This window comes from Acinonyx jubatus, chromosome B3 (assembly GCF_027475565.1).
Source record: "Acinonyx jubatus isolate Ajub_Pintada_27869175 chromosome B3, VMU_Ajub_asm_v1.0, whole genome shotgun sequence".
NCBI lineage: Eukaryota > Metazoa > Chordata > Mammalia > Carnivora > Felidae > Acinonyx > Acinonyx jubatus.
Genome location: NC_069386.1, coordinates 79860896 through 79885536, shown reverse-complemented (window position 1 = coordinate 79885536; position 24641 = coordinate 79860896). Strand labels below are relative to the sequence as shown.

The 24641-nt window shown below is 36.5% G+C and overlaps 1 protein-coding gene across 8 annotated transcripts in view; it reads right to left on the bottom strand.

Moving 5' to 3' along the window:
• Positions 1 to 24641, bottom strand: part of NUBPL (NUBP iron-sulfur cluster assembly factor, mitochondrial) — a 218218-nt gene that overhangs the window by 24110 nt on the left and 169467 nt on the right. For all 8 annotated transcript variants that reach the window (XM_015073708.3, XM_053224345.1, XM_053224344.1 and 5 more), the window contains 2 exons: positions 19976 to 20069; positions 3851 to 3936 (listed from right to left, as the gene is read on the bottom strand). In XM_015073708.3, coding sequence (XP_014929194.1) covers positions 3851 to 3936; positions 19976 to 20069 — 180 coding nt within the window. The remainder of the gene's footprint in view (positions 1 to 3850; positions 3937 to 19975; positions 20070 to 24641) is intronic.

Here is a 24641-nt window from a genome sequence, read left to right as displayed (position 1 = left end):
ATATTTGTAGAATAAGCTATCTACTGAATTAAAATTAAGGGTTCATTACCTATAGAAAGAGTAAGAGAAGAAACATACTTTAATATAATTTTCAGGAGCTGGTAAAGAGACTGCCCAAGAAGGAAGGGCTGGAGAGTGAAATCCCTGTAACTCTAAAAGTTCAAATGGTAAGGGAAGGACTCTAAACTGAGGTGCCTGGACCTCCCTTGTACAAGAAGCAACAAAAATGTGTTAGAATGTCACAAGGCAAAAAGTACTCACTGTTAAAAATGTGTAAAGTTAAAAATTTTTTTTAATTTATTTGTTTTATTTATTTGTTTTTAATTTATTGTTTTGTATATGCATGTGTGTTGTGAGAGAGGGAGAGGGAGGGGTGGGGAGTGCTCACGCTCAGGGGAAAGGCAGAGAGAGAGGGAGAAAGGGAGAGAGAGAATCCCAAGCAGGCTCCACGCTGTTAGTGCAGAGCTGAACCCATGAGATCATGACCTGAGTTGAAATTAAGAGTCAGACAGATGCTTAACCAACTGAGCCACAGAGATGCCCCTGAAAAAAATTTATTGTTTAAAAAAAAAACAGTCTACCTACAAACACTGAAATAATCAAGGATTTGGCAGAGTTGATATGATTTCAGGCAGAGAACGGAGAATTTAATAGTTCATTTCTTCTTCTCCTTCCCTTATCCAAGCCTTGAGTTTTAAGAAAGCATTTAAATTAACTTCAAAATGTTCTTGTAGACATTACTAAACTCTGTCCATACCAATGAATTCCAATGACATCACTGTTTCCATGGTAACTAATGCACTTCAAAAAGGGAAAAAACCGGAAAGCAAGACTAAAGACCAGGCAACAATGAAATAAAGTGGTATAAACAAAGCATAACATTTCTTCTTTGCATTTATGGAACACGTTCTAATTTCAGATGCTTTATGATTACTTAGACTCCAAGGCTCTTAAATGCCAAAAGTATCTCAGAGGTCATCAAATCTACATCCCACACATAACCAGGATCCCCTTTACAATGTAGCTGCACCATGGTTGTCCCAGTGTTTACAGAGCTCATTGCTGCAAAGTTCTCACTCATTCACTTGCAAAGATTACTGAGCACCTTGTTCTGAGATGATTAACATATTTTACCTCCTTTAAAAATTTTTCTTGTTTAGGGGTGCCTGGGTGGCTCAATCAGTTAAGCATCTGACTCCTGATTTTGGCTCAGGTCGTTATCTCACAGTTCATGAGTTTCAGTCCCACATTGGGCTCCACACCGCCAATGCAGAACCTGCTTGGGATTCTCTCTCTCCCACTCTCTCTGCCCCCACCCTGCTCTCTCTCTCTCTCTCTCTCTCTCTCTCTCCAAAAATAAATAAATTAACATTAAAATTTTTTCCCTCTTGTTTAGAGGGCAAATAATTGAAACATAGGGGTGAAAAAAAGAGGGCTATTATAAAGATACAGGATGATGTCAAAAAAGCTAACATGGGATTATGCAGTTCGATGACTTTTACATCTATTCCACTTCAGCCCCACACACCCATGACCAATCACATCTGGGACCTTGTCATTACCCAGAAGTGTTCCAACTCTGCACACATGAACTGCAACATTTACTTTCTGATCACAAACAGCTCTTTCACTCCCTACCTAATCCTGCACTAGTTCTATGAGCTTTTTGCAGCCCAAGATCCTGCATGTGAAATATTTCCTCACTGTATTTCCTTGCTTCTATTCTTCAGTGGCACCCACCTAGTGATAGCCTAACCTGGACTTAGTGACCATCCCTCTTTCCCGCTGTTATGTTCCATAGGACTCTGCCTCACCCTTTCTTCCAGAGTCTAGAGAAAAATCTGTTGGAACAATTGAGATTGTTTGCCTCTTTACTTATAGGGCAATATATATCAAGTGCTGCAGGTAAATGAAAATAACATAAAAGACTAAAAGATACATACACTGAATCTGTCATTAGATCCCATCAATTTGGTCATTAGACATTAGACATGGTCATTAGATGTCCAACTAGCAAAGTGCATGTAAAACCTGACCCATAGCCGAAGTCCCATCAAGTAACAGCATCAGTTGAAATAGGTGTATGCAATGATAATTTACAGGGTGGGAAATAAAAAGTGCTGGTTTCAGCTTTTTAAAAGACTTTTCCCTCAAGAACTGCATGATGCTTTTGAGTAGACTGTACATAGGTCTCTACCCTTATCTTACAGTAGGAGAAGTTAAGCATTCCCTTACATGCTGATAGGATGACTATTATCCTAGTTGAAGTGGCAGTAACAGACCACTGGCCCTGTTACCTAATTTCTGCTAGAAAGATTACGGATAACTCGTTTTCAGTTTTCGGTAGATAGCCCTCTAACTTTTTGCTGATTTATATTTTTAAAATCCCATATAAGTATTCTTATTTAGTGGGGAGCCTGGGTGGCTCAGTCAGATAAGCATCTGATTTTGGCTCAGGTCATGATCTCTCAGTTTCGTGGGTTCCAGCCCAGCATCGGGCTCAGTTCTGGCAGCGTGGAAGCTGCTTGGGATTCTCTCTCTCTCTCTCTCTCTCTCTCTCTCTCTCTCTCTTTCTCCCTCTTTCTCTTTCTCTCTCTGCGCCCCCCACCCCCACTCTTGCTCTCTCTCTCTCTCTCTCTCAAAAATAAATAATAAACATATTTTTTAAAGTATTCATATATAGTTATTTGGGTGGGTGTTACTTATACCTAGTCTAAAAAACTCTGTCCTGTAAAATTTAAAATCTACTCCTGAATTAATCAAGGCCATCTGATAGCCAAGATGGAGGCATCATGTTGGCTTTGTACACAAATGCTTGCTCTAAACTGTATTCTGGCACAAGTCCACTTGCTTACACCGATGCACACTTGGAGAAAAAACCTATTTATGTTTTTTGTTTGGTTAAATTTATTTATTTTGAGAGAAAGAGAGCACAAGCAACGGAGGAGTAGAGACAGAATCCCAAGCAGGCTTCAAGGTGTCAGCGCAGAGCCCAGTTCGGGTCTCGAATTCACGAACTGTGAGATCATGACCTGAACCGACATCAAGAGCTGGATGCTTAACTGAGTGAGCCTCCCAGATGCCCCTATTTATGGTTTTTAAGAAAAGGTAATGAGAGTGTGTTCATTATATAAAGGATTTCTTTTTTCTGAGAACCTAGGAGAGACTTATGCCTCTCTGGTCTCAGCTCTCTTTCCCTTGAACATCAAGCTCTTTCTAACCTCATGGAAATGGACAGTTTTATAAAAACTCTATGTGGCTGCTAGAAAATTCACGGCATACTTCTCATATGAATTTAAGTCCCTCGATGGCATGCAGTTTTTTTACAAATTCACTTCCAACCCTGATTTCAATAGTTCTTTGGCTTAATGTTGTATTAATTTGTTTTGTCATATTATATAGAAAATCTTCAGATACAGTTTAGAAGACAGTGAGCTATATATGAGTTAAACTGGAAACAAGGAAAAAAAGTCACTTTTTTCAACTGTCTTCCCACCAGAGCTCTATTCAAGTGTATCTACCTAAACACTCAGGTGGGGTTTTTTTGTTGTTTTTTTTGTCAATAATAGCTTTCAGTATTTGGAAAGGTAGTATTTATTCACAAAACTCATACATGAAGGATGTTTTAGACTTCTTAACAATATTTTAGTGCAATTAGAATCTTTCTTGACTAATATAACATGCATACACATTTGCACCTATATGTGTGTTGTTAAAGTAACCATAAAGATAAAGTAGGGTTTTCATATAGATTTCTGTAAAGAACTAAATTAAAATTTGGGCTGTATTTCTCAATGACTTGCTTCTTCAGTTAAGAGTGTCTCGTAACAGTGAAGCTATACATGCTTACAGGCACATGGACTTTTCGAAACATCTCAGCACCCTTGTGTGCGTCCATCAGTGCAATGTCCTGGGGCGTGGAGACAATCACAGCACCTAACCATTGAAAAACAAAGCAAAGAGAAAGCAAGATGATGCCATCATTTAATGCTTTATGAAAAGACTGCTTCTAAAATTACGTTGCTTACAGGCTAACGGAGTCTACTACATTAAATAGGTAACCTGTATAAATTTTACATACTTGCACAGGAAAGATGAAGAAATATCTTCTTCGCTCTTGCCTATTTTTGACTACTCACTTTTAAAATAACAACTGACTGGGGGGTGCCTGGGTGGCTCAGTTGATGGAGCATTCGACACTTGATTTTGGCTCAGGTCATGATCCCAGGATCATGGGATCAAGTCCCACGCTGGGCTCTGTGCTAAGTGTAAAGCCTGCTTAAGATTCTCCCTCTCTCTCTCTCTCCCTCTGCCCCTCTCCCATGCTCGCACTTTCTCTAAAATAAACAAAAAACAAACAAACAAAAAACCCCAAATGACCAGTGATTCAAGATCACAGCTATACCATCAGAACTTTCTTTCCATTCAGACAATGTGCTAGTTAGAAGATGCCCAAGGTAGGACCTACTTTAAAGAAGCTAATAGTCTACTTGGAAAACCAAAAAATTAAGGATTATAACACAATGTACTAAGCACTGTAATAGAGATATGCTTCCTCGATATTAAGGAATTATAAAGGAGAAATAAAGGAAAGATAACCAATTCAATCTAGGGGTCAGGATAGCGAAAAAGCAGAAGGTAAGGAGAAGCAGTAGGGGAAAGGTTTCAGAAAGGTTTCAGAAAGAGGTGACTCCCAAGCTGAGTCCTAAAAGTTTGTATTATAGAAAACTCACTAGTATGGAATGCACTGTGAAGAATAGTTTGGTAGGGGTAAAACTAGGGGCTGTGGTAGAAATTGAGATGCAAAATAGTGGTGGCCTAAATGAAGGTAGCACTGAAAGTAGGTGCAGATAGAGGCTTTCCTGGGTCTCTATTATTACCCTAAAGAAAACGGATAGTTCTATGGTATAGTGTTTTTAGAGAAAGTGCAATGTAATTTTGTCTTTAAGTGGAAACACCAGAGGCCTGGTTATGATTTGCAGTTTGTAATTTCTTAAATTTTGTAGGTTCTTCTAAATGATAACCTGAAAAATAACTAACATAAACATATTCTACATTACCTGGATGACCATCATGTTATAACTAAATACATACTGACATGACCTTTCAGAACCCCAAACCACCAAGTTGGCACCAAGGGGTTAGTAGTTCATCACAACTAATGAAAACAGAGGTAGAATCAACAATAAATAATGGACTATACCAAATGAAGATCAAATGGTACAACAAAGTATTGTCTGAAGGGACATTTTGAAGAAGTCAAAATAAAGACAAGTGGCAGGGAACCAAGTTATCACAAAGCACGTGGCAATAAGGCATATCAAAGTCAAAAGAACTATGCTAGAGGAGTTAGCTACAAATTCATCTTGCAATCAATATTTTCATTCCAGTAAGAAAGAAAAAAGAAAAACACTTCCTCTTTTAAATTAATGTCTTTAATTTGAATTTTATTGATCTTTAAAGTTTTGCTTATATTTAACCTATAATATTTTTTAGTTTTGCTTATATTTAACCTATAATATTTTTTAGTTTTGCTTATATTTAACCTATAGTAATTTTTATTTAAAAAATTATATAAGCACTACGAGCTTAAGGAATTTATATTTATACTATATTTATACTTTGTTAAGTAGTCATATAATAAAAATAAGTCAATGTGGGGTATGGGGCAGATTATTTTACCTTTAGAAGGAGGGCTTATTCATTATTCAAGTTTGAAAAACACTAGCTTTGGAATTCAAACAAAATTAGAATTCAAATTTTTATTCAATAGCCAACTTCCTGTGTAACTAGGGTAGTAACAATCTGAGATTTAGTTTCCTCATCTAGAAAATGGCACAGTAATACTAGGTCACAGGATGAAATAATTAAACAAACTCATGTACCTAAGATGCCTGACATGATGTCTGGACAGAGGGTAAACATTCAGTAAAAGGAAGCTGCCGTTGTTGTTGCTTATAGTATCACCATTCTTATCTATATTACTGCTGTTAATAAAATGTCTTAGATGTTGCTGGGAAGGTCATTTTTATATGTGCCATAAGGCAGCTCATCCTGCTTTTCAAATTGCTCCATGGATTACTACATCCCTCTATTTTTATTTGCTCTACCCAAGGAACCAAAAACTAGTTGACCATTCTGTTTCTTGTCTTCCAAAGATTGACGGAAATCACACCTCCGTAGAAATTATATTCTAACTCAACAGATCCAATATACATCCACAATTTGCCACCTGCTAGGTCCTGTTATAAATCTATTTCATTGCTTTTTCATATCCAGGCATTTAGAAGAAATCTGATTCTAGTACTGTCCCTATCTATTGTGTGACTGACCTTTGGCAAGTAACTCAGCATCACTCTAGGTCTCAGTTTCTTTAGCTGTAAAATTAATGCAAGGACTAGATAGTCTCCAAGGTCTCAGCTACCTCTGATGAAATGTTTTAGCATTTCCTCTCAACTAAAGTTTCCAAAACCACTCCTGTTCAATCTGACTGCTCAATAAACCTATTTAAGTAAATGTGAAATGCTATCCTCCTCAAAGAATAATGGCCCCTCAATCTCAGAGCCATTCTCTTCACCTGTAAATAAAAAGTCCTTGGCTATTTCCTACAAATTCTCTCTTAATTATATACCAGTATATAGGGGGTTTTCTGTTGCATTAGCCCTAAAAAGTACTTTTAACTTTCACATAATATAATCATTTTATTATTTTAAATAGCCTTTGTCTACTATTTGTATTACCACTATACAATATAATTTCATGGGTAGTTACGATTTTTTTTCATTTTCTATCAAACAAAGCTGGTACAATACCTTGCACAAAACAGTCACTTAATGAAAAATAGGTCATTTAAACAATTTTCCTGTATTTTCAAATCATCTATCCTAGACTAATGCTGCATGAACTCTTAGTTGGTAACTCCTTGAACCAGGAGTCAAGAGCTCTGGATTCCAGTGGTGTTTACTATGTTTTTGTAACTGTATATCCTTGAATAGCTCACTAAATCTCAATACATCTCAATAAACTCTTCTGTAAAATACACCTATTTCCATTGTTCTTATTTAACTTAAAGTTATGTTCCACTAAAAAAAAAAAAGAACGTAAAAGTGTTATAAAAATGTTTGGTGGCATTATTTTGACAGCTATAAGATCCTACACAGAAGGATTAAAGTGCCTTGGTTTTCTCTGTACTTGACCCTAACACAGTATCACAAATAAGCATCCACACCATCTGAGTTCCTTTGTAATCTAAATAGTACCATTCATACATCAATTAATAACTTTTTGACAAGGATAATGATCATCTTCTATGTCCCATAAAATGCTTACAAAACATAAACATTCCATTGGAACTACCAGCCACATTTATAAAAGAGGGTTTGGTGTAAGAGTTTTTTTGATGATGTACTTGTTCTTAAATAACTAAGTCCTTAATCACAATGCAATCAGTCTTTAGGACACTGCTGACAGAAAAATTTTCTAGCCTTCTTCAAAGAATACAAAAAATAACTGGCTCACACATAAATAGATGTGTGCCATTCTTGGGGTGCCTGGCTGGCTCAGTCGGAGGAGCATGTGACTCTTGATTTCAGGGTTGTGAGTTCCAGCCTTACGCTGGGTGTAGAGATTGCTTACTTACTCACATGCATACATAAAGATCACTACTTCTTTTGCTATACAAAATTTTAATATAGTAAAATTAAACTTAATCATTATTAATCAATCTGTGCATCACAACCTAGATTTTTAAATTTTAAAGGAATTATATTAATTTTTTTCATGTTGTCTCTTTTTTTAAACATGGTCTTCAAACCTGATATTACATTTTATCTTTATGATTCTTGAATGCCTAGCTAATAAATTTTCATTTTTCTCAGGGCTCTTGGAACATGAATCAATATGAACTAGCCCAAATTTTTTTCCCTTTAATACCTTCACTGATGATGTCATTTCACTCTTCTGACGGAGGGTTTGTGCTCCCTGTACCGACCACGAGCAAGGTCAGCAGCAACAAAGAGAATGTTCAGTTTGCAATAAATGGAATTACTGGCCAGGGGGAAAAATATAGTATAATAAAACCTCTTTCTCAAGAGTTCCATGAAGAATTTTCTATCCATTTCCTAGAGTAAATATCCAACTCCAAACAATTAAATAATATTTTTAAATGCTATTTTCCAAGTTACAATCTTTTTTTTTTTCTTTAACGTTTATTTTTGAGAGACAGAGAGCAAGCAGGGGAGGGACACAGAGAGGGAGACACAGAATCAGAAGCAGGCTCCAAGCTCTGAGCTGTCAGCACAGAGCCCAACATGGGGCTTGAACTCATGAACCGTGAGATCATGACCTGAGCCGAAGTCAGATGCTTAACCAACTGACCCACCCAGGCACCCGTGAGTTACAATCTTTTTAAAAGACTTTTTAACAGCTGAGATTTACTATAAAAGATGGTTTGACAGATTCTGGCAAATATGTAAACATCCTAAACAATAATTATTTAGAGTATTATTTTAATTGCTAATTCTCTTGACTATCAAGAGGAAAATCTAGAACTGCCTATCTGAATTTGGGTCAGAGTTCAGAGTAGTTAAACATTTAAAACGGATTATTCTAGATGTTAGGCTGATCATAATTACACCAGTGTGGAACTAGTCAACTACGCCATTATACGTCTCAGGGCATAAATTATATCTAATTCCCATGCTTTATTGAGAACTTCAGTGTTAAAATCTAATATGTACAACAAAAAACTGCTCATAATTATATTTAGATAAGTAATTCCATACCTTACAACTCTGTTGAGTACATCAATATAAAGTCAACTAAGACTTAAAAGAACAAATTAACTGCTATTATTTTTTTCTTAATTTTTTTAATTAAGTTTATTTTGAGAGAGAGAGAGAGTATGTGCATGTGCAAGGGGAAGGGGCAGAGAGAGAGAGAGGCAGAGGGACAGAATTCCAAGCAGGCTCTATACTGTCAGCACAGAGTCCCATGTGGGGCTCCAACTCACAAACTGCAAGATCATGACCTGAGCCGAAATCAAGAGTCAGACGCTTAACTGACTGAGCCACCTAGGCACCCCCTAACTGCTACTCTTAATGTTCACAGTAATCTAATATTTACTGCTCTGATTCTCCTAGATTTATTTAAAGACACTTGTAGTAAAAGAAAATAATCATTCAAGTTCTGCTAGCTTAACATAAATAATACCAAATATATCACTGTTTATTAACTACAACATAGATTCGCTTTGGCATTTTTAACCACCCCCCATCTTTCTTCTCTGCAACCCCCAAATTTTCTTAATTATAAAAATTATTTGGGGGGTGCCTGGGTGGCTCAGTTCCTTGAAGCTTTGACTCTTGATTTCTGCTCAGGGTCATGGGATCAAGCTCCGTGTTGAGCTCTGTGCTGAGCGTGGAGCCTGCTTGGGATTCTCTCTTTCTCCTCCTCTCTCCTCCTCCACTCACACATGCTCTCTCTCTCTGTACAAAAAAAAAAAAAAAAAAAAAAAAAAAAAAAAAAAAAAAAAAAATATATATATATATATATATATATATATATTGCTGTAAGATCAACGAATGTCCACTAATATTAGTATCTGATTAAGCAAAACATGATTAAAAGGCAAATCTACCTCAAATGTACCCTCAGACTGTGTTTCAACAGGAAATATAAATAATTCTTTCATTAGTCACTGTTTTGGACCCTCTGCTCCATTCCAATAGAGAGTTGACTACAGTCACAAAGGGATATGTTTTATTAATTTTAAGATCAATCATGATTTTGCTCACTTTAGAAACAAGTTCTGAGAGGTGCTTGGGTGGCTCAGTTAAGCGTCCGACATCAGCTCAGTCACGATCTTGCAGTTCACAGGTTTGAGCCCCACACCAGGCTCTGTGCTGACAGCTCACAGCCTGGAGCCTGCTTCAGATTCTGTGTCTCCTTCTCTCTCTCTACCCACCCCCCTGTCGCTCTCTCTCTCTCTCTCTCAAAAATAATCATTAAAAAGAAAAGAAATGGATTTTGATACAGGAAATTATGTTAATAGCTGCCAAAAAGAATTATAAAAACACAATAATTAGTGGAAACCACAGTAGTTCAAAATCACTGGTGAGAAAGAGAGTGTGCACTTTGGAACTTTAATAAGAATTCAAGTTCATCAAAGGAATCTGCATGTATGTCTACTTTTAGGGACAAAGATTGGCTCTTCAATAATGGAATCAACAGGGAATGGGCTTCCAATCATCACATCTTAATGATGTTAATAAAGAATTCACCAGGGCAATCCAGACGGCTGGTCACTAAGGAACCACTCGGGACAAGTGAGATTTTCAGATTTTAAAGAGCTCAAGCTGGAAACAAACAACTCACACTCTTCACTCATGCTCGCTTGCTCTCTTACTCTCTTCCTCCCCTCACTCCTAATGTTTCCAGTAAAATTAAGATAAAATCGTTGCTTTTTTCCAGTCTTGACTCCATCTTTAATGCTTGTCAGTAAACACCTTGGGGAGCCTACTTGTACATATACATCCTACAACTCAGAAAAAAAAGCTCTTTTCCTCTTCTGTGAGAGTCTGTTCATGTTGCACTCTTAGATTTAATATTTTGCATTGCAAATTCTGTTAGATACATGTATAGCTTGGCATGTCCATGCCCACAGTGCACCACCACCTCAGGCTTTTTGTTTAATCATGAAGCATATCCCTTTTTATACATATTCTTTCTCTAATACAAATCTACAGAGAAGAATTATTACTCCCCAATTATCCTAACTTTATTTAACCAGGTATATTCGGGAAATAGAGACTAAGACTTTATATGGAAAAGCTTTGTTCCATTTCCAAATACTATTGTATTTAAGATGTGAAGATATTCTTTAGACCTAAACTTCAGATTCTGATCAAAGTTCTAAAATCTATGATCACGTGTAAAAATTTTTAAATGATAGACTGTGGGGCTTGTAATTTTTCTTACATATAAATGCTTAATGAATTTAAAAGTAGTTTTTAATATGAATCTGACTACCCATTGGTCATTATACTATTCATTGACCTTTAAGACATTAAGGAATTTTAGCTGTTAGGCATATATCATGAAGTGCCCAGAAATTTCCTTTTGAGGGAGAGACAGCATAAGCAGGGTGAGTGGCAGAGAGAGAACTAGGTAGAATCCCAAGCAGGCTCCACACTGCCAACGCAGAGCCTGACGCGGGACTTGAACTCACAAACCATGAGATCCTGACCTAAGCCAAAACCAAGAGTCAGTTACTTAACCAACTGAACCCCCAGGCGCCTGAGAAGTGCCCAGGAATTCTTAAACAATGAAACTGAATGAACTGCCTCAGAAGCTTCTCTTCCAAACACAAGCTAAATGATCAAGGAATTCCAGCATTAGATAGGTTGGTCGACACAAAGTCATTCTGAAAGTTAATTACGTAAGAATCATTTGAGGAAGGTTTTTGGGTCTTTCCATGTCATAATTCAGAATTTCTTAATTCTCAAGCTATTTCTTTGAACTGTTAAGTGATACACTGTAACTTCAACTTATATGTTAATGTAAACACAAGAGCCTAAAAAACTGATTTTTTTGAAAATTAGATTGGAAACAGTGTAGTTCATAACCAATGATATTATATTTAATTTTATAATTTGATTCCCAACGTAATAGGACTGAGGTTTTGGACTGAGTACTAGGAATGCCCTAAATAATAAAACCCTGGAACACAGTCTTTAACACCTGGCTATAATTTGTATAAAAACAAATTTATTTTGAAAACAATTTTTTTAATTTGATAAATAAAACAATAATTCTCTTCTACATCATGCAAGTCTTGACAAATATACATTAATTATAACTCTGCCCAATATTTGCATGGACACAGTACACATGGAAGAAGTCCAAAATTGATGGTCTCCTTCAAACTTCCATTCTGCAAATTGAAAACATAAATGAAGGTGTAAGATCTCTGACTACTAGAAACAGCCATGACCTCAGTCTTCCACCTTTAAAGTATAAGCATGTTTCTAGCTTTTTGGTTTGAGGTCATCATAAACTGTCAAACTACAGGGAAAGTAAAGCACTAAAATCCAAAATAGCCAAATGTTTTTCCTTGAATTTTCAAGGGTTTTCCAAAGGATTAGTACTAAATATTTAAAGGAGAATTATTTTAAATTTGAAAACAATTAACAAGGGAAAAAACAGTTATTTAAAAAAAAATTAAAGATTTTATTTAGGTTACCTATTCCTTTCAGATAGTAAATACCAGATAAACAAGGAAACTATTTCAAGAGATGGCCTAAGGTAAGTCATTTATGTAACAATAGCAACAATAAGTTTCTGATCCTCCAAACCCCAGTAGGTTTTCATATTATCAAAACTACTGTCCAAATTAGCAACCAAAGAGTGTTATCATAAAAGACATCATTGATTAGACCAAATAAACTGCTGGTAGAGGGCAAAACACTAGTGTGGACTTGTCCAGCTTTTTCTCATGTGTCTTTGATAACTGAATAGGAGTTCAGTTAGTGTAGCAATTGCCCAATGCCTTTCACAGGCAATAAATGACTTTCACTTTAAACAGTGAGTGAAATATTAAAGTGACTTATTTTAAAATTCCGACCTCATCTCATTTAAATGAGTGAGAGGCAGAAAGGCCTCTGGTCTTCCTTCTATCCATACGGTCCAGACAGAAAGGGCCCTAGACAGGAAGAAAGGGCATCACCTTATTTTTGTCATTTTTAGTCTGCCAGTGTAGCTTCTCTTGGGCTCAAACATAGCCTATTATCTAGCTGACTACTCCATATACAGTAACTCCCTCTCTAGGAGGGACCCATACTAGGACTATTTGGCTGCTTTCTGTGCCACTTCTGCCCTTCCCTGAAAGAAAAAGAAAGGGAACAAAGAAAGGACCATGATGGCTCCCCTCTCAACTGCTCAATCTTTGTCCCTTCTATTATAAAAACTGTTTCCAAAAGTTTCACTCCTACATCACTTTTTAATTAATAAAGTGAAGGGCAACTTTTGTTCATAGCTCTATCCTATCAAAATAAATTCTTCCATCTATTATTCCCCACTATACAAAATGTACTTCTATCATTGCTTATCTACAAATAAATATTCTGTTCATACACTTGATAACAGTAAAATTTTACCTTGTGATAGTATGGATTTTTACTACTTTGTACTACTAGTATCTGTATTGGCCTGCAGACTTTTGGAGGGCACAAATATTTGCTCTGCATTTCATCTCCTGCAAGCCACTAATGCACAATTATAAGGAGGATGACCAAGAGGAGATGGTGTTCTAGTTATTTTGCACTTGCTGCACTTCACTTCCTTCCCCTCACTAAGCTCTGCTTCATTCCCCACCCCTCTCTATCCTGATCAGTGCCTGGATAGCTGGTCTCTGTAGACTGTACCACCTGAGTTCCCTTACCCTCTGGCTTCCAATAGGGATCTGCCAGTAGGAGGTACCAGCAGGATATAAGACTCTGAGAGGAAAAAGAGATTGCAGTATTCTTACCTACCTCATGCACTCCCTGCCTTGCAGTAGTTCTGGCCTTGGCTAAGTCCCTCTGTGGCCACAGCAGCCAACAGGCAGCCCCTCTTCCATGGCTCCAGCAGTCCCAAGGTTCTACCGACACAGTTCATTCCCAGGCCCCATTAGGCAGAGGAACAGCAATAACTTCCTACTGTCACTAGTCCCTGGGTACTTCACCTTCTCTTGCTGGTTTCCTTAACGCTGCCCACACCTCATTACCAGTCCCTTCATTAACTTCATTCTGTTAATTCCTTTTGAGGTATGTCATCTGTTTCCTGTCAGGACCCTGACTAATACAGCTATCATAATAGAAACAACTTACTAAAACTCTCCAGTCTCTTAGAAAATGTGCTTCACATACTTGATGTGAAGCATCCACTCTTCACTTAATTCTAAGAGCTCAAATCAAATTAAGATAGTCTTCATATAGTCATGCAAAGGACTTCAGTTAAAGCAAAGGAGGGGGAAAAAAAGCAAAGGAAGAAAGAAAAAATTAGGTAATATCCATCAGAATTCAAATACTAGCACAGTGCATGTATTTGCAAAATGTTCAAGGCACTTATACTGTTCCTCAAAGAAATATTAATCCTCTTCTATTATGGAAGAGCAGATAAGTATTCAAAAATTCCCAAGAGCTCATGTCTTAAAAAACCCAGAAGTCAACCCTGGAATGCACCCAACTCAGTGTATGGCAACAACTAATTTACAAGCTAAACAAACAACAAGCAAAACCCCAGCAAACTGTATCACTTAAAAAAGAAAAATAAAAGGAGTAAGAAAAATAAAACCAGCACTGACAACTCTGCCTTTTTCCCATGGCAAGTTCAACAAGAGCAAATCCAAAGACTATAATCGGTTATTTCCCATCCTTTATTCTGTCTCTTTTCCCTCTAGCAATTACTACAACTACTAGGTATTTGTAATGATTCAATAGCTCATGTAAGCTCAAATTTAAATCATTAGCCACTAATACTGCTGTCAACATATTTATTACTGTGTTGGTACACAATACTTTTAACACAAATAAGAGGAGGGCTTTTTTTTCCTTCAAGTTTCTTCTTATAGTGAGCTTGTCATCTATTTGATAGAACAAACAAACAAAAAAGGGAACTCATACAAAGAATTGCTAATTAGCATTCAGAAAAAGGATCTTTTTGTTTATATAGGTCTGCCTCCATAAATTTTCCAAAAGGATGTCTCTTTCCAAATATAAAACATATCATTTCATTTCATTCTCAAGAATGGCTTAGACATATGCAAAGTTGATACAAAGGCCCTTTCTAATTCACAACATCTCACCACCACCATCCCACCAAAAAACTCTTTTAAAGCCTTCAAGTAGTTTCTAAAAATATATACATTTAGAAAGAACTTCTACATTCTCTAATTTGACCCTTTTAAGTCTGTTGTGTAGGCAGATATTCCATAGGTAAGGATAAAGAGAGAGGCAGTTAGCACCTTACTAAGCATCCCTGGAAGTAAATGAGAGAATTTATTATTGTCTTAGAATGGAGCAATGCTAGTGATTCTCACTACTAATTTAATACAGAGCCTGCATGTAACCAAACAGCAAGTGTCCACATGAGCACTATTTCCCAGATGCCAAAATAAATACTAAAAGGTATCATCTGACCACAAAGCTATTATACATAAAGAGGAAAAAGGACAGCAGAAATAAATCCTTAAAATGAAAGTATGTTTCTCGCAAAAGGAGAGTAAAATAAAATGCAGGTTTTTAATAAATACTTTTTAAAACTTATACAAGAAAACACCTGGATAAGAGCAGTTGGGGTGGAGGAGATCACAGGAGTGAGTCAGCAGGATGGTAAGAACGATAAGGAGGTACAAATCTGTTTACATAAACAGTGATAGCTAGTCAAATAGCTTTGTTATTTATTCAATCACTATTAATTGCATAAGCTACTGCTCAAGGTACTGTAAGTCCTATGATGAATAGGAAAAAGTTCTTGCATTCAGGCAGCTTACATCCTATTGGAGAAGATAATACAGATACACAGATAAAACACTCATTCCCCAATTCAACATTTCCTGAGTGGTTACAGGAAGGAACAGAGTTTGGCACTGTGAAAAATACAAAGAAGAATGAAACAAATCCTTAGCCCCCCAGGGAGTAAATGGTCTGTTACAGAAGATAACACAGTTATGCAGGTTATGAATGGAGAACATGAGAAGTGCTACAGAAGTGGTCTAAATGAAATGCTATGTAAATTCCAAAGAGAGAGAAATGATTCCCAACTATGGATAGGAGAAAGATGACAGGGAGTAGACATTTGAAATAAAGGGTATGCAGGATATGGATACCCACTGATTAGAAAGATAGTCTAAATGAGGGTCAAATGTATATAAAGACAGAGCCTTTGTAAGGGAGGAAAGAGGGGGCAGTAACTACATAAGGGTTTTGGGAAGGGATTCCAGATTATGTGAAGGAGTTTGGCAGGAAAGAGAGGGAAGTCAAATCACAGAGGGGCTCAAATGGGAGTCTAAAAGGCTTATATGTTTTATAGGATATGGGACATAAGAAAAGGTAGAACACAGTATCTTAAAAGAGTTCTAAAGTCAAATATAAGAGAAAAGGAAAATTTGGTTCATAATTAGAGAAGAGATAATTCAGTTAGGCCGAGAAAGGCAGATATGAATCTGACAGGCTGTTCCAGATAATATAAACTGATGAAAGCCATGATTCAAGCCAGGCCAGCAACTCTCTGGTTGGTACACTTCCTGGGAGACAGCTCAGATTTGTTACCTATGAAATGATGCTGGCCTGAATTAAACCAAACCTCAGGAACTCATAAGCATTTAACACACACAAGTGTGCATGCACACACACACAGACACATATACATAATCACAATCACATGTATCCTCCCGCCTCTTACCCCAACCGCATTACATCCTTTTGGTAGGATACTTTTACTGCAGGATTTTTTTCGAAGTATAAAATTAAGATATAGTCAGTATAGAAAATCCAGTCTTTTCATTGTTGTTAACTTTAATATTGACATAATAATCCACAGTATGAATGTACTAACAACTGACCGCTACAACTCTTACTGACAGCCAGCATGCCTGGAAACTAGCCAAATGATCTGCCCAAAGATGACAGTGGTCTTTCCAAGAATCATTTGGAGCTCTACTCCTACAGGCCAAAGGAAACTGCTTCTAGACTGTCTCCAGACCTTCCCTGGAATAGACAAGTTAAAGAGGCTCAAAGCAATCTCTCAGGAATTGAAACAGAAACAAAACTGAACCTAGTAAACACTCATACAAACCGTTGGCTGTATATTTATCATATAGGATTGCACAGGTTTAGGCATATTCATGAACAAATTTATTTTTATCAGAGATCAACGAGAATAGAGTAATTTCTACTTAAATGGGTTTGAATAGACTAGAACTAAACTCAGAAAATCAGTGAGTCAAACAGTGTTGGACTTTGTATTAGAACAGTTTTATGTAGAGGTTGAGAGCCTGGGCTTTACACTTTATCAGAACTGGTATGAGCCTCAGGTAGGATCCATTAACTGTATGATCTTCAGAAAGCTGCCTAACTCTTCAAATATTTAAGCAAATGAGAAAATATAATACCTATGATAATTAAATATAAAACTTAATATATCAAAGACTGTCCTTAAATGGTAGTTTATTAATAACAGGCAATAATCATGGCACCAATTTATACAGAAATCTGTTCTTAAAGAATTACTGCTTTCTATTTTTTTTTAAAAATGTAAATATATACATGCGCATTAAAGAAAATTTAGAAAACACTGATAAACAATAATTTTACTTCCAATGTTCAGAAATCACTAAATTTATGAATTTTCAAAAGCAGCGTTAATACCTGGCCCTATTTATTTTTAATGGATCAGACTTGGGAAGTAAAAGGTATGTTACGTTTCTATAATAGAATTATAAACACCCGAAGTTTCATTTTCTGACTTCTTCCCCTTAGGCCAAGAAAAAGCAAAGCAAATAAGGTACGGTGCTATCTTGAATGCTCTACAATGTATTGTATTTATTCTTTAATGCTTATCTCCAGGGATGCCTGGGTGGCTCAGTCCATTAAGCATCCAACTCTTGAATTCTGCTGAGGTCATGATCTCACAGTTTTGAGTTTGTGCCCTGCGTGAGGTTCCGCAGTGAGTGTGGAGCGTGCCTGGGATTCTCTCTCTCTCCCTCTTTGCCCCATCCCTGCACTCTCTCTCTCTCTCTCATAAAATAAATAAATAAACATTTTAAAAGTCTCATCTCCATTAAGTTTTACAATTCCTCTCAAATCCATGATCTCTTTGTCCTTTGATCCCACACAGCACAGATTTCAGATTTTTCATACAGCACTTTTTACACTCTGCATTGTAGTTCTTTTCAGAGTAGACACTTGATCCCCTGCCCTTCCCCTTGTTCTGTCTCCTAGAGCTGGGGCTTCTCACCTGAGAACTGTGAGCCTCCTAAAATGACACATTAAAATAGTGTTTCTGTAGGTACAAATACATCTTCCTGCAGAAAACCCACATATTAATCAAATCTCAAAGGTCTGAGTATCAAAAAAGGTACAGAACTATGCTCTAGGGAAAATGCTTGTGATTTAATAATCTGTGGATCCTCCACAGGGCTTAGAATCTACCTTTATATGGATAAATATTTGTTGATTTAAAATTTTATTAACGAAGTATAAAGCCAATATTAGATATATCAATATTTATCTATCTTTAAAAATATATTTTCCTTATTCCCTCATCTTAACATAAAAAATACTGTTTCTGAAAGAATGGTGGCTACTAGGGTCTAGGGAGAGGAGGGAATTAATAGCTATTATTTAACAGATACAGAGTTTCAGTTTGGGAAGATGAGAAAGTTCAGTAGTTGGATGGTGGTGATGGTTGCACAACAATATGAATATACTCAATACTACTGAACTATTATGTTTTACCACCACCACAACAAAAAAATACTACTTTTTATTATCATATGATATTAATGACCTACTTATTATAGGGCAGACTCTTCATCAAAGGAAGTGAATAAAGAAATATTACTGGTTAAATTTTAGCATATAAGAAAGAAATCTTCAAAAAAGGGAATCTTAACCTTAATCTACACACTGTTGGTTTTAGAATATAAGCATAAATTCTAAGAGTGATATAATCATAAATCCTGTCCAAAGAGAGAGGCTGTTATCTGAGTAAACAAAAGTAAATCTCTTAGGGCTATCAGTTTATCTGTGTGAAGTAAATTAAACTTTTTCAAGGTACCAAGTCCCAGTTCAGGGAACACATGATAATTTCGCCCAAGTGTATCAATATATTATCCACGTGAATGATGTAAGCATTTTGGGAGCATGCAACAGGAATTTCAAGGTGCCGAAAGCACATTTTATTCAATAAATATTTAGCGAGCATTCTTAAGATTTAGAAATATAAAATTCCCAAAACTACTTAAAAAAAGAAAAAGCAGACTATCTAGTATGCTGATTCTGAAAAAGGCACACTCAACTACTTTCCTCTATTACCTCACTTTACTCCCATCTCTTACTTTCTAGCTTGCCTCACTAAAGAAGAAATCTCAGACTCCAATAAAGTTACATATAAATTTAAATATCAAAAATATTCATTTTATTGCCCTTTGGGGCAGCCTTAAAAAATTCATCTTAATGATGCTATATTGATATTTCTGACTAATGTTTATATCTTATAAAAAAATCTAGCTTCTAAAACTTTTGATGATTAAGCATCAGCAGTATTTCTTGGTTATTTATTGTCAATAGATAGCTGATTTGTAATGCCATTTTAAAATTCCATTACTTTCCCAAAGTGCTTATAAATAAGAGAAATTTACAATTATTTCTCCACTGGAATTTAGGAAAATCCTTAGAAACAGATTCAACATAAAAGCTTACAACGGATATTTAAATTCCATATCATAGAAAAGATATCTATTACCAGAATGAAATATTGTGTAGTTGATGTAAGCTAGTATGTTTATTGCTCTCGACTTTAACATCAAATAATTAACTGAATATAAAACTTTCCCATACTCGTATTTACCAAAAAGACAAATTTTCCTAATGTTCACTTGTATTCAGTATTTATTCAATGAATATTTACTGAGTGTCCACCGTGTATCAGGCACTATGCTGTCACTGCATGACAGCTGTGAAGCAAACAGCAATGTTCTACCTAAACAATATTTGTTATTGTTTCTAGAACATAGACTTATAACACCACCATGTTTTTGTAAATACATTCATTCTGCTAATATTTTGAAAAACTGAATTTATGAATCTGATCTCTAAAGACAAATTTATAAATGATTGTTTCTGAGACATAAAAATGTTTGCCTGTCATGGAGTCTGTTTCTCTGTATGGCAATAGCAAAATACCAAAGACAGCACAAATTAAAGTTTAAGATTACCTGAAATGGGAATATTCTGTGAGACTGATAACTGCACATCTCCAGTTCCGGGTGGCATGTCAACAACTAAATAGTCCAGATGACCCCAATCTACCTAAAAACCAAGATGACACAAATAACATCGTTATATAACAACTGCAGTGAATTAGTGATGCAAACAAAAATAAACATATTAACAACAAATCTAAAACAACAGTTTTCACTTAAGCCATTACTAAGTGTAAGGGACTATGCTGAAGGCTAAGGATAAATGAATAAGTAAGGGGTGGCTCATTCCATTAGGTGTCCAACTTTGGCTCAGGTCATGATCTCACAGTTCGTGAGTTAGAGCCCTGCATCCAGCTCTGCACTGACAGCTCAGAGCCTGGAGCCTGCTAAGGATTCTGTGTCTCCCTCTCTCTCTGCCCCTCCCCTTCTTATGTGCTCTCTCTCTCTCTCTCTCTCTCTCTCATTCTCAAAAATAAATAAACATTTTTAAACAATGAATAAATAAGAGATCAGTTCCTGGGTCTAGCAGGCCCTCTACTAATGATACAGTAAAATTTCCAAATGACCCCTTCTCTCTTGCCCCCCGCCCCCAACACATACACACATACACTAAAGATGAACCCATTCCACAGTAGACTTCTATTCAGGACCAATAATTTATTTTCATTGGGAAAAGCCAATATTTTACCTAGGAAGGCCTTAGTTTTGTAACCTTGGGTTTTTAGGTACAGCATTTCCTATGACAGATCCTAATATAATTTTTTAAAGTTTACTATTCCTTCATAAAACACACTAATAATGATAACCAAAACTTTATCAAAAGAAAAATTTAGAAACAGAACTAGACTTCCAATACTATTAACATTTTGATTATTTCTTTCCAGGCATCTTTCTAAGAATATACACCTAGAAAATTCAGCTATATTACCAAGTCCTTAAGGCTCAGCCTCAATTTATATAGGCCTTAAGGATTCCATAGGCTCTTTTCACCTTAGATGGCTTCTCCCTCTAAGTCCACAGTACAATCTTCCCATTTGCCTAAGGTGGAAGCATGGAATCATACTTAACTTTTCCCTTTCCCTCACTGGCACTAGTCACTTATTCTGCCTTTTAAAAATCTCTCAAGTGTATTTACTTTTCTCTTAACCCCTTGCCGAGAACCCAATGGAGACAACAATCATCTTTCACTAAACCGTCCCAGTGTCTCTGCTTTGACATTGTCCATCCAGTCTGTTCCTACACCACTGAAAAATGGTCCATATAAAATGCAAATGTTAGTGCCACTTTTTGTTTAAAATTCTTCTATTTCAGGGTGTGTGGGTGGCTCAGTTGGTTAAGCATCTTGAGATCGGCTCAGGTCATGATCTTGTGGTCATGAGATCGAGCCCCGCATTGGTTCCTGGGCTGAGTGTGGAGCCTGCTTGGAATTCTTTCTTTCTCTCTGCCCCTCCCCACTCGCATGTGTACACATGCACACATGTGCTCTCTCTCTCTCTCTCTCAAAATAAATAAGTAAATGTTTTGGTTTTTTTTTTAATAAAATCCTTCTACTACTTTGAGGATGAAGTCTGAGCTTAAGCTCCAGAACACTCTACCTAGCCTTCTTCACTTGCTAATTCATCCTCATTCTTCAGACCCCAACTTGAAATTCACTTCCCCTAACTTTCATTAGACATGGTGTTCCTACTATGTATGTCTCCTAAACATCCATTCATTCATTCATTCATTCATTCACTCCTTCAGCCATAGAAGGTTTCAGTCCCTACTACATATTAGGCATTGAGCTAGGTGTTGATGATTAAATGGTACCATGGTTTCTAGGCTGAAAGATTTATAATATAGGAGACAGATATTAAGCACATAATGAAATAACCTGTGGAAAGGAAAGAGGTTATAGGTTACTGTGAGCAAGTGAAAGAAGATCAACATAGCTAGAAAGAATGAGTAAGGGGAAGAGTAACATTCATTTACTAGTGTTTCATGATTGGTATCATGAAACTGTAGCTGAGTTAGAATACCTAACACACAGACTAGACACTCAGCAGATGATTAGTGAGTTTTCTTTCAAGGAATGAATGAATGAACACATGAAAAGACTTGATATTTTTAAAACCTAAATGGCAATCATACTGTGTATATAATCCCGTACCTTGCTTCCTAAAACTTAATAATGTGAAATAAGCCTTTTTCAAATATAAGCATATATTTTTTAAAATTAAGATTTAGGGGTGCCTAGGTAGCTTGGTCGGTTAAGCATCCGACTTCGGCTCAGGTCATGATCTCACGGTCCGTGAGTTAGAGCCCCGCGTCGGGCTCTGTGCTGACAGCTCAGAGCCTGGAGCCTGTTTCAGATTCTGTCTCTCCCTCTCTCTCTGCCCCACCCCTGTTCATGCTCTGTCTCTCTCTGTCTCAAAAATAAATAAACGTTAAAAAAAAATTTAAAATTAAGATTTAGATGACACAGGGTCAAATAGATTCATTCATGTATCAACACATATATTCAACACATATTTATTGAGAATTGATTAGGTGCCAGGCACTGTTCCAGGTGATAGGGATGCAGTAGTGGACAAAATAAAGTCCCAGCCATTCCCAGTCACTGTGGAACTAACAGTTTAGTGAGGAAGTCAGGCAGACAAACACATACAAAGACAAATCAGTGGGTAAAAGTGCTATAAAGAAAATAAGTATCTCTTACTATACAAAATTATTTGGTTCCTAATTAAGATATCTAGATCAAACAAGAGATTGTTTTAAAAAATCTCTTCAAGGGGTGCCTGGGTGGCTCAGTTGGTTAAGTATCTGACTCTCAATCTAACGGCTGTGAGTTCAAGCCCCACAATGGGCTCCGTGCTGGGCATGAAGCCTACTTAAAAACAATTTTTTTTAATAAAATAAAATAAAAATCTCTTCAATTCCTGAATTTCAGAGAGCAAACAGTAAGAGTTCAGATAGCCAAGGATTTATCAAAGAATTTATTTTAATCTCTTTGGTTCCCAAGCAAATGGTAAAGTATACTTGTAGATCAGGGAAAAGGAACAGAATGGTGAATGGCACTACTTTAAACTGAGTGAAGTCAGAAAATAACTGAAGCGGTCATCTGAAGGAAACAAAACATTCCAGGCAGAAGCAACAGCAAGTGCAGAAAAGGTTCTAATCAATGAGGATATGCTTGGCAAATTCAAGCAATAGCTAGAAGTCAGTACAGCATTTCTAAAACAGCACACCCACCCCCAACCATCAATCTCCTTCTCTGACTTTGTCTTCAAAACATTTATCAGTACCTGATATTATATATTATCTTGTCTCTCAGGAATTTTATGATACTTCTCAAACACAAAGTATTTGATACTGATCAAATGACCCATTTTAAAAAGAATGATGAAATGATGAGCATAACAATTCATTTTCAATTTAAGGTTCCTTGGTTTGAAAAATAGTTACCCCAAACTTACCTATGGCCTTCATCTATGAAACTATCTACAGAAAAGATAAAGGATACTTTCCACTGTATATCCTCTTCACTGAAACCCCTAGCACTGGCAGAATGACAAGTCTCTTTGTTTCAGAAAACATCAAATGATTGCTGCCAACAATTTATCATTATTGTTTCCTGGCATTTAAGCATATTTATCACATTGGCTCCAATTTCTTATTTCTTTAAAGAGAACTGCTACTAGGGTTCCAAGGAACTAAAAATACTTCACTGTTAAGATAATTTCAAATGAATCTTAAATTGCATTTAAACTAAAAAATGATTCTGGTCCAGTACCTTGATCACACACAGCAGGCATCCCACAATGGCTGGCTGACTTGAACTGAACTGAACTCAGTTATCTGAGTTCCATTTTTACAGCATTCACTAATACAAACACTGAAATATACTGGCTACCAACAAGTTCCAGTTCTCTTGTAAAAGAGTCACAAAGCACTGATTTTAGAGTGATGTGGGGATTCTCTAGATTCTACTTAGTGTTTGTTTACTCTTATAAATTGCATGTTACTAAATGTAGGTGGTAAGTACTAGCAAAACATCCAGGTACCTCATTTAGTAAAAACCAGTGGCAGATCCTAATAGGATTTTGTGTGGCCTGCAGCATATACAATTTGGGTGATTCTTTCTAAGAATAAGAATACAAAATTATGAAGGCAAATTTAGGTATAAAAAGTCAAAATTTATTTAGAATGTGAAAAGAAATCACCCTAAAATGCTGGAGCTTTAGATATTGAACTTCCTTTCTCTAAGATCTCTTGAATAACATAAATGCTTACACAGAAATGCTTCCCAAATGCAACCTGCTTCCTCTCTCCACCTGGAACATTCTACAGCTCTCAGCATCTCAAGCATGGAATCCAGAGTTTAAACTTCATTAGCCTCATGGTAACCTCACCTTTGGCAAAACCCTCTCAGACTCCAAAATAAAGGGATCTCATCAGGAAAGACTAAATCAGTCTAGAAGTAGAATTACTAAGGTAGTTCAGAGATACCCTGTGGATAAAGAGGCAGCACTACAACAGAGAATTCAGCAAGGTAGTTTGAGAGTCAAACATGTGCATTAATTTTGAAGGAGGACATAAACAGCATAATGGGAGGACCAAAAACAATGCCAGTAGCCATAAGGATGGGATGAGATGCAGATCAGAGGTAAGACTTCAGACCTGAGTCTGCCGAGAGAGG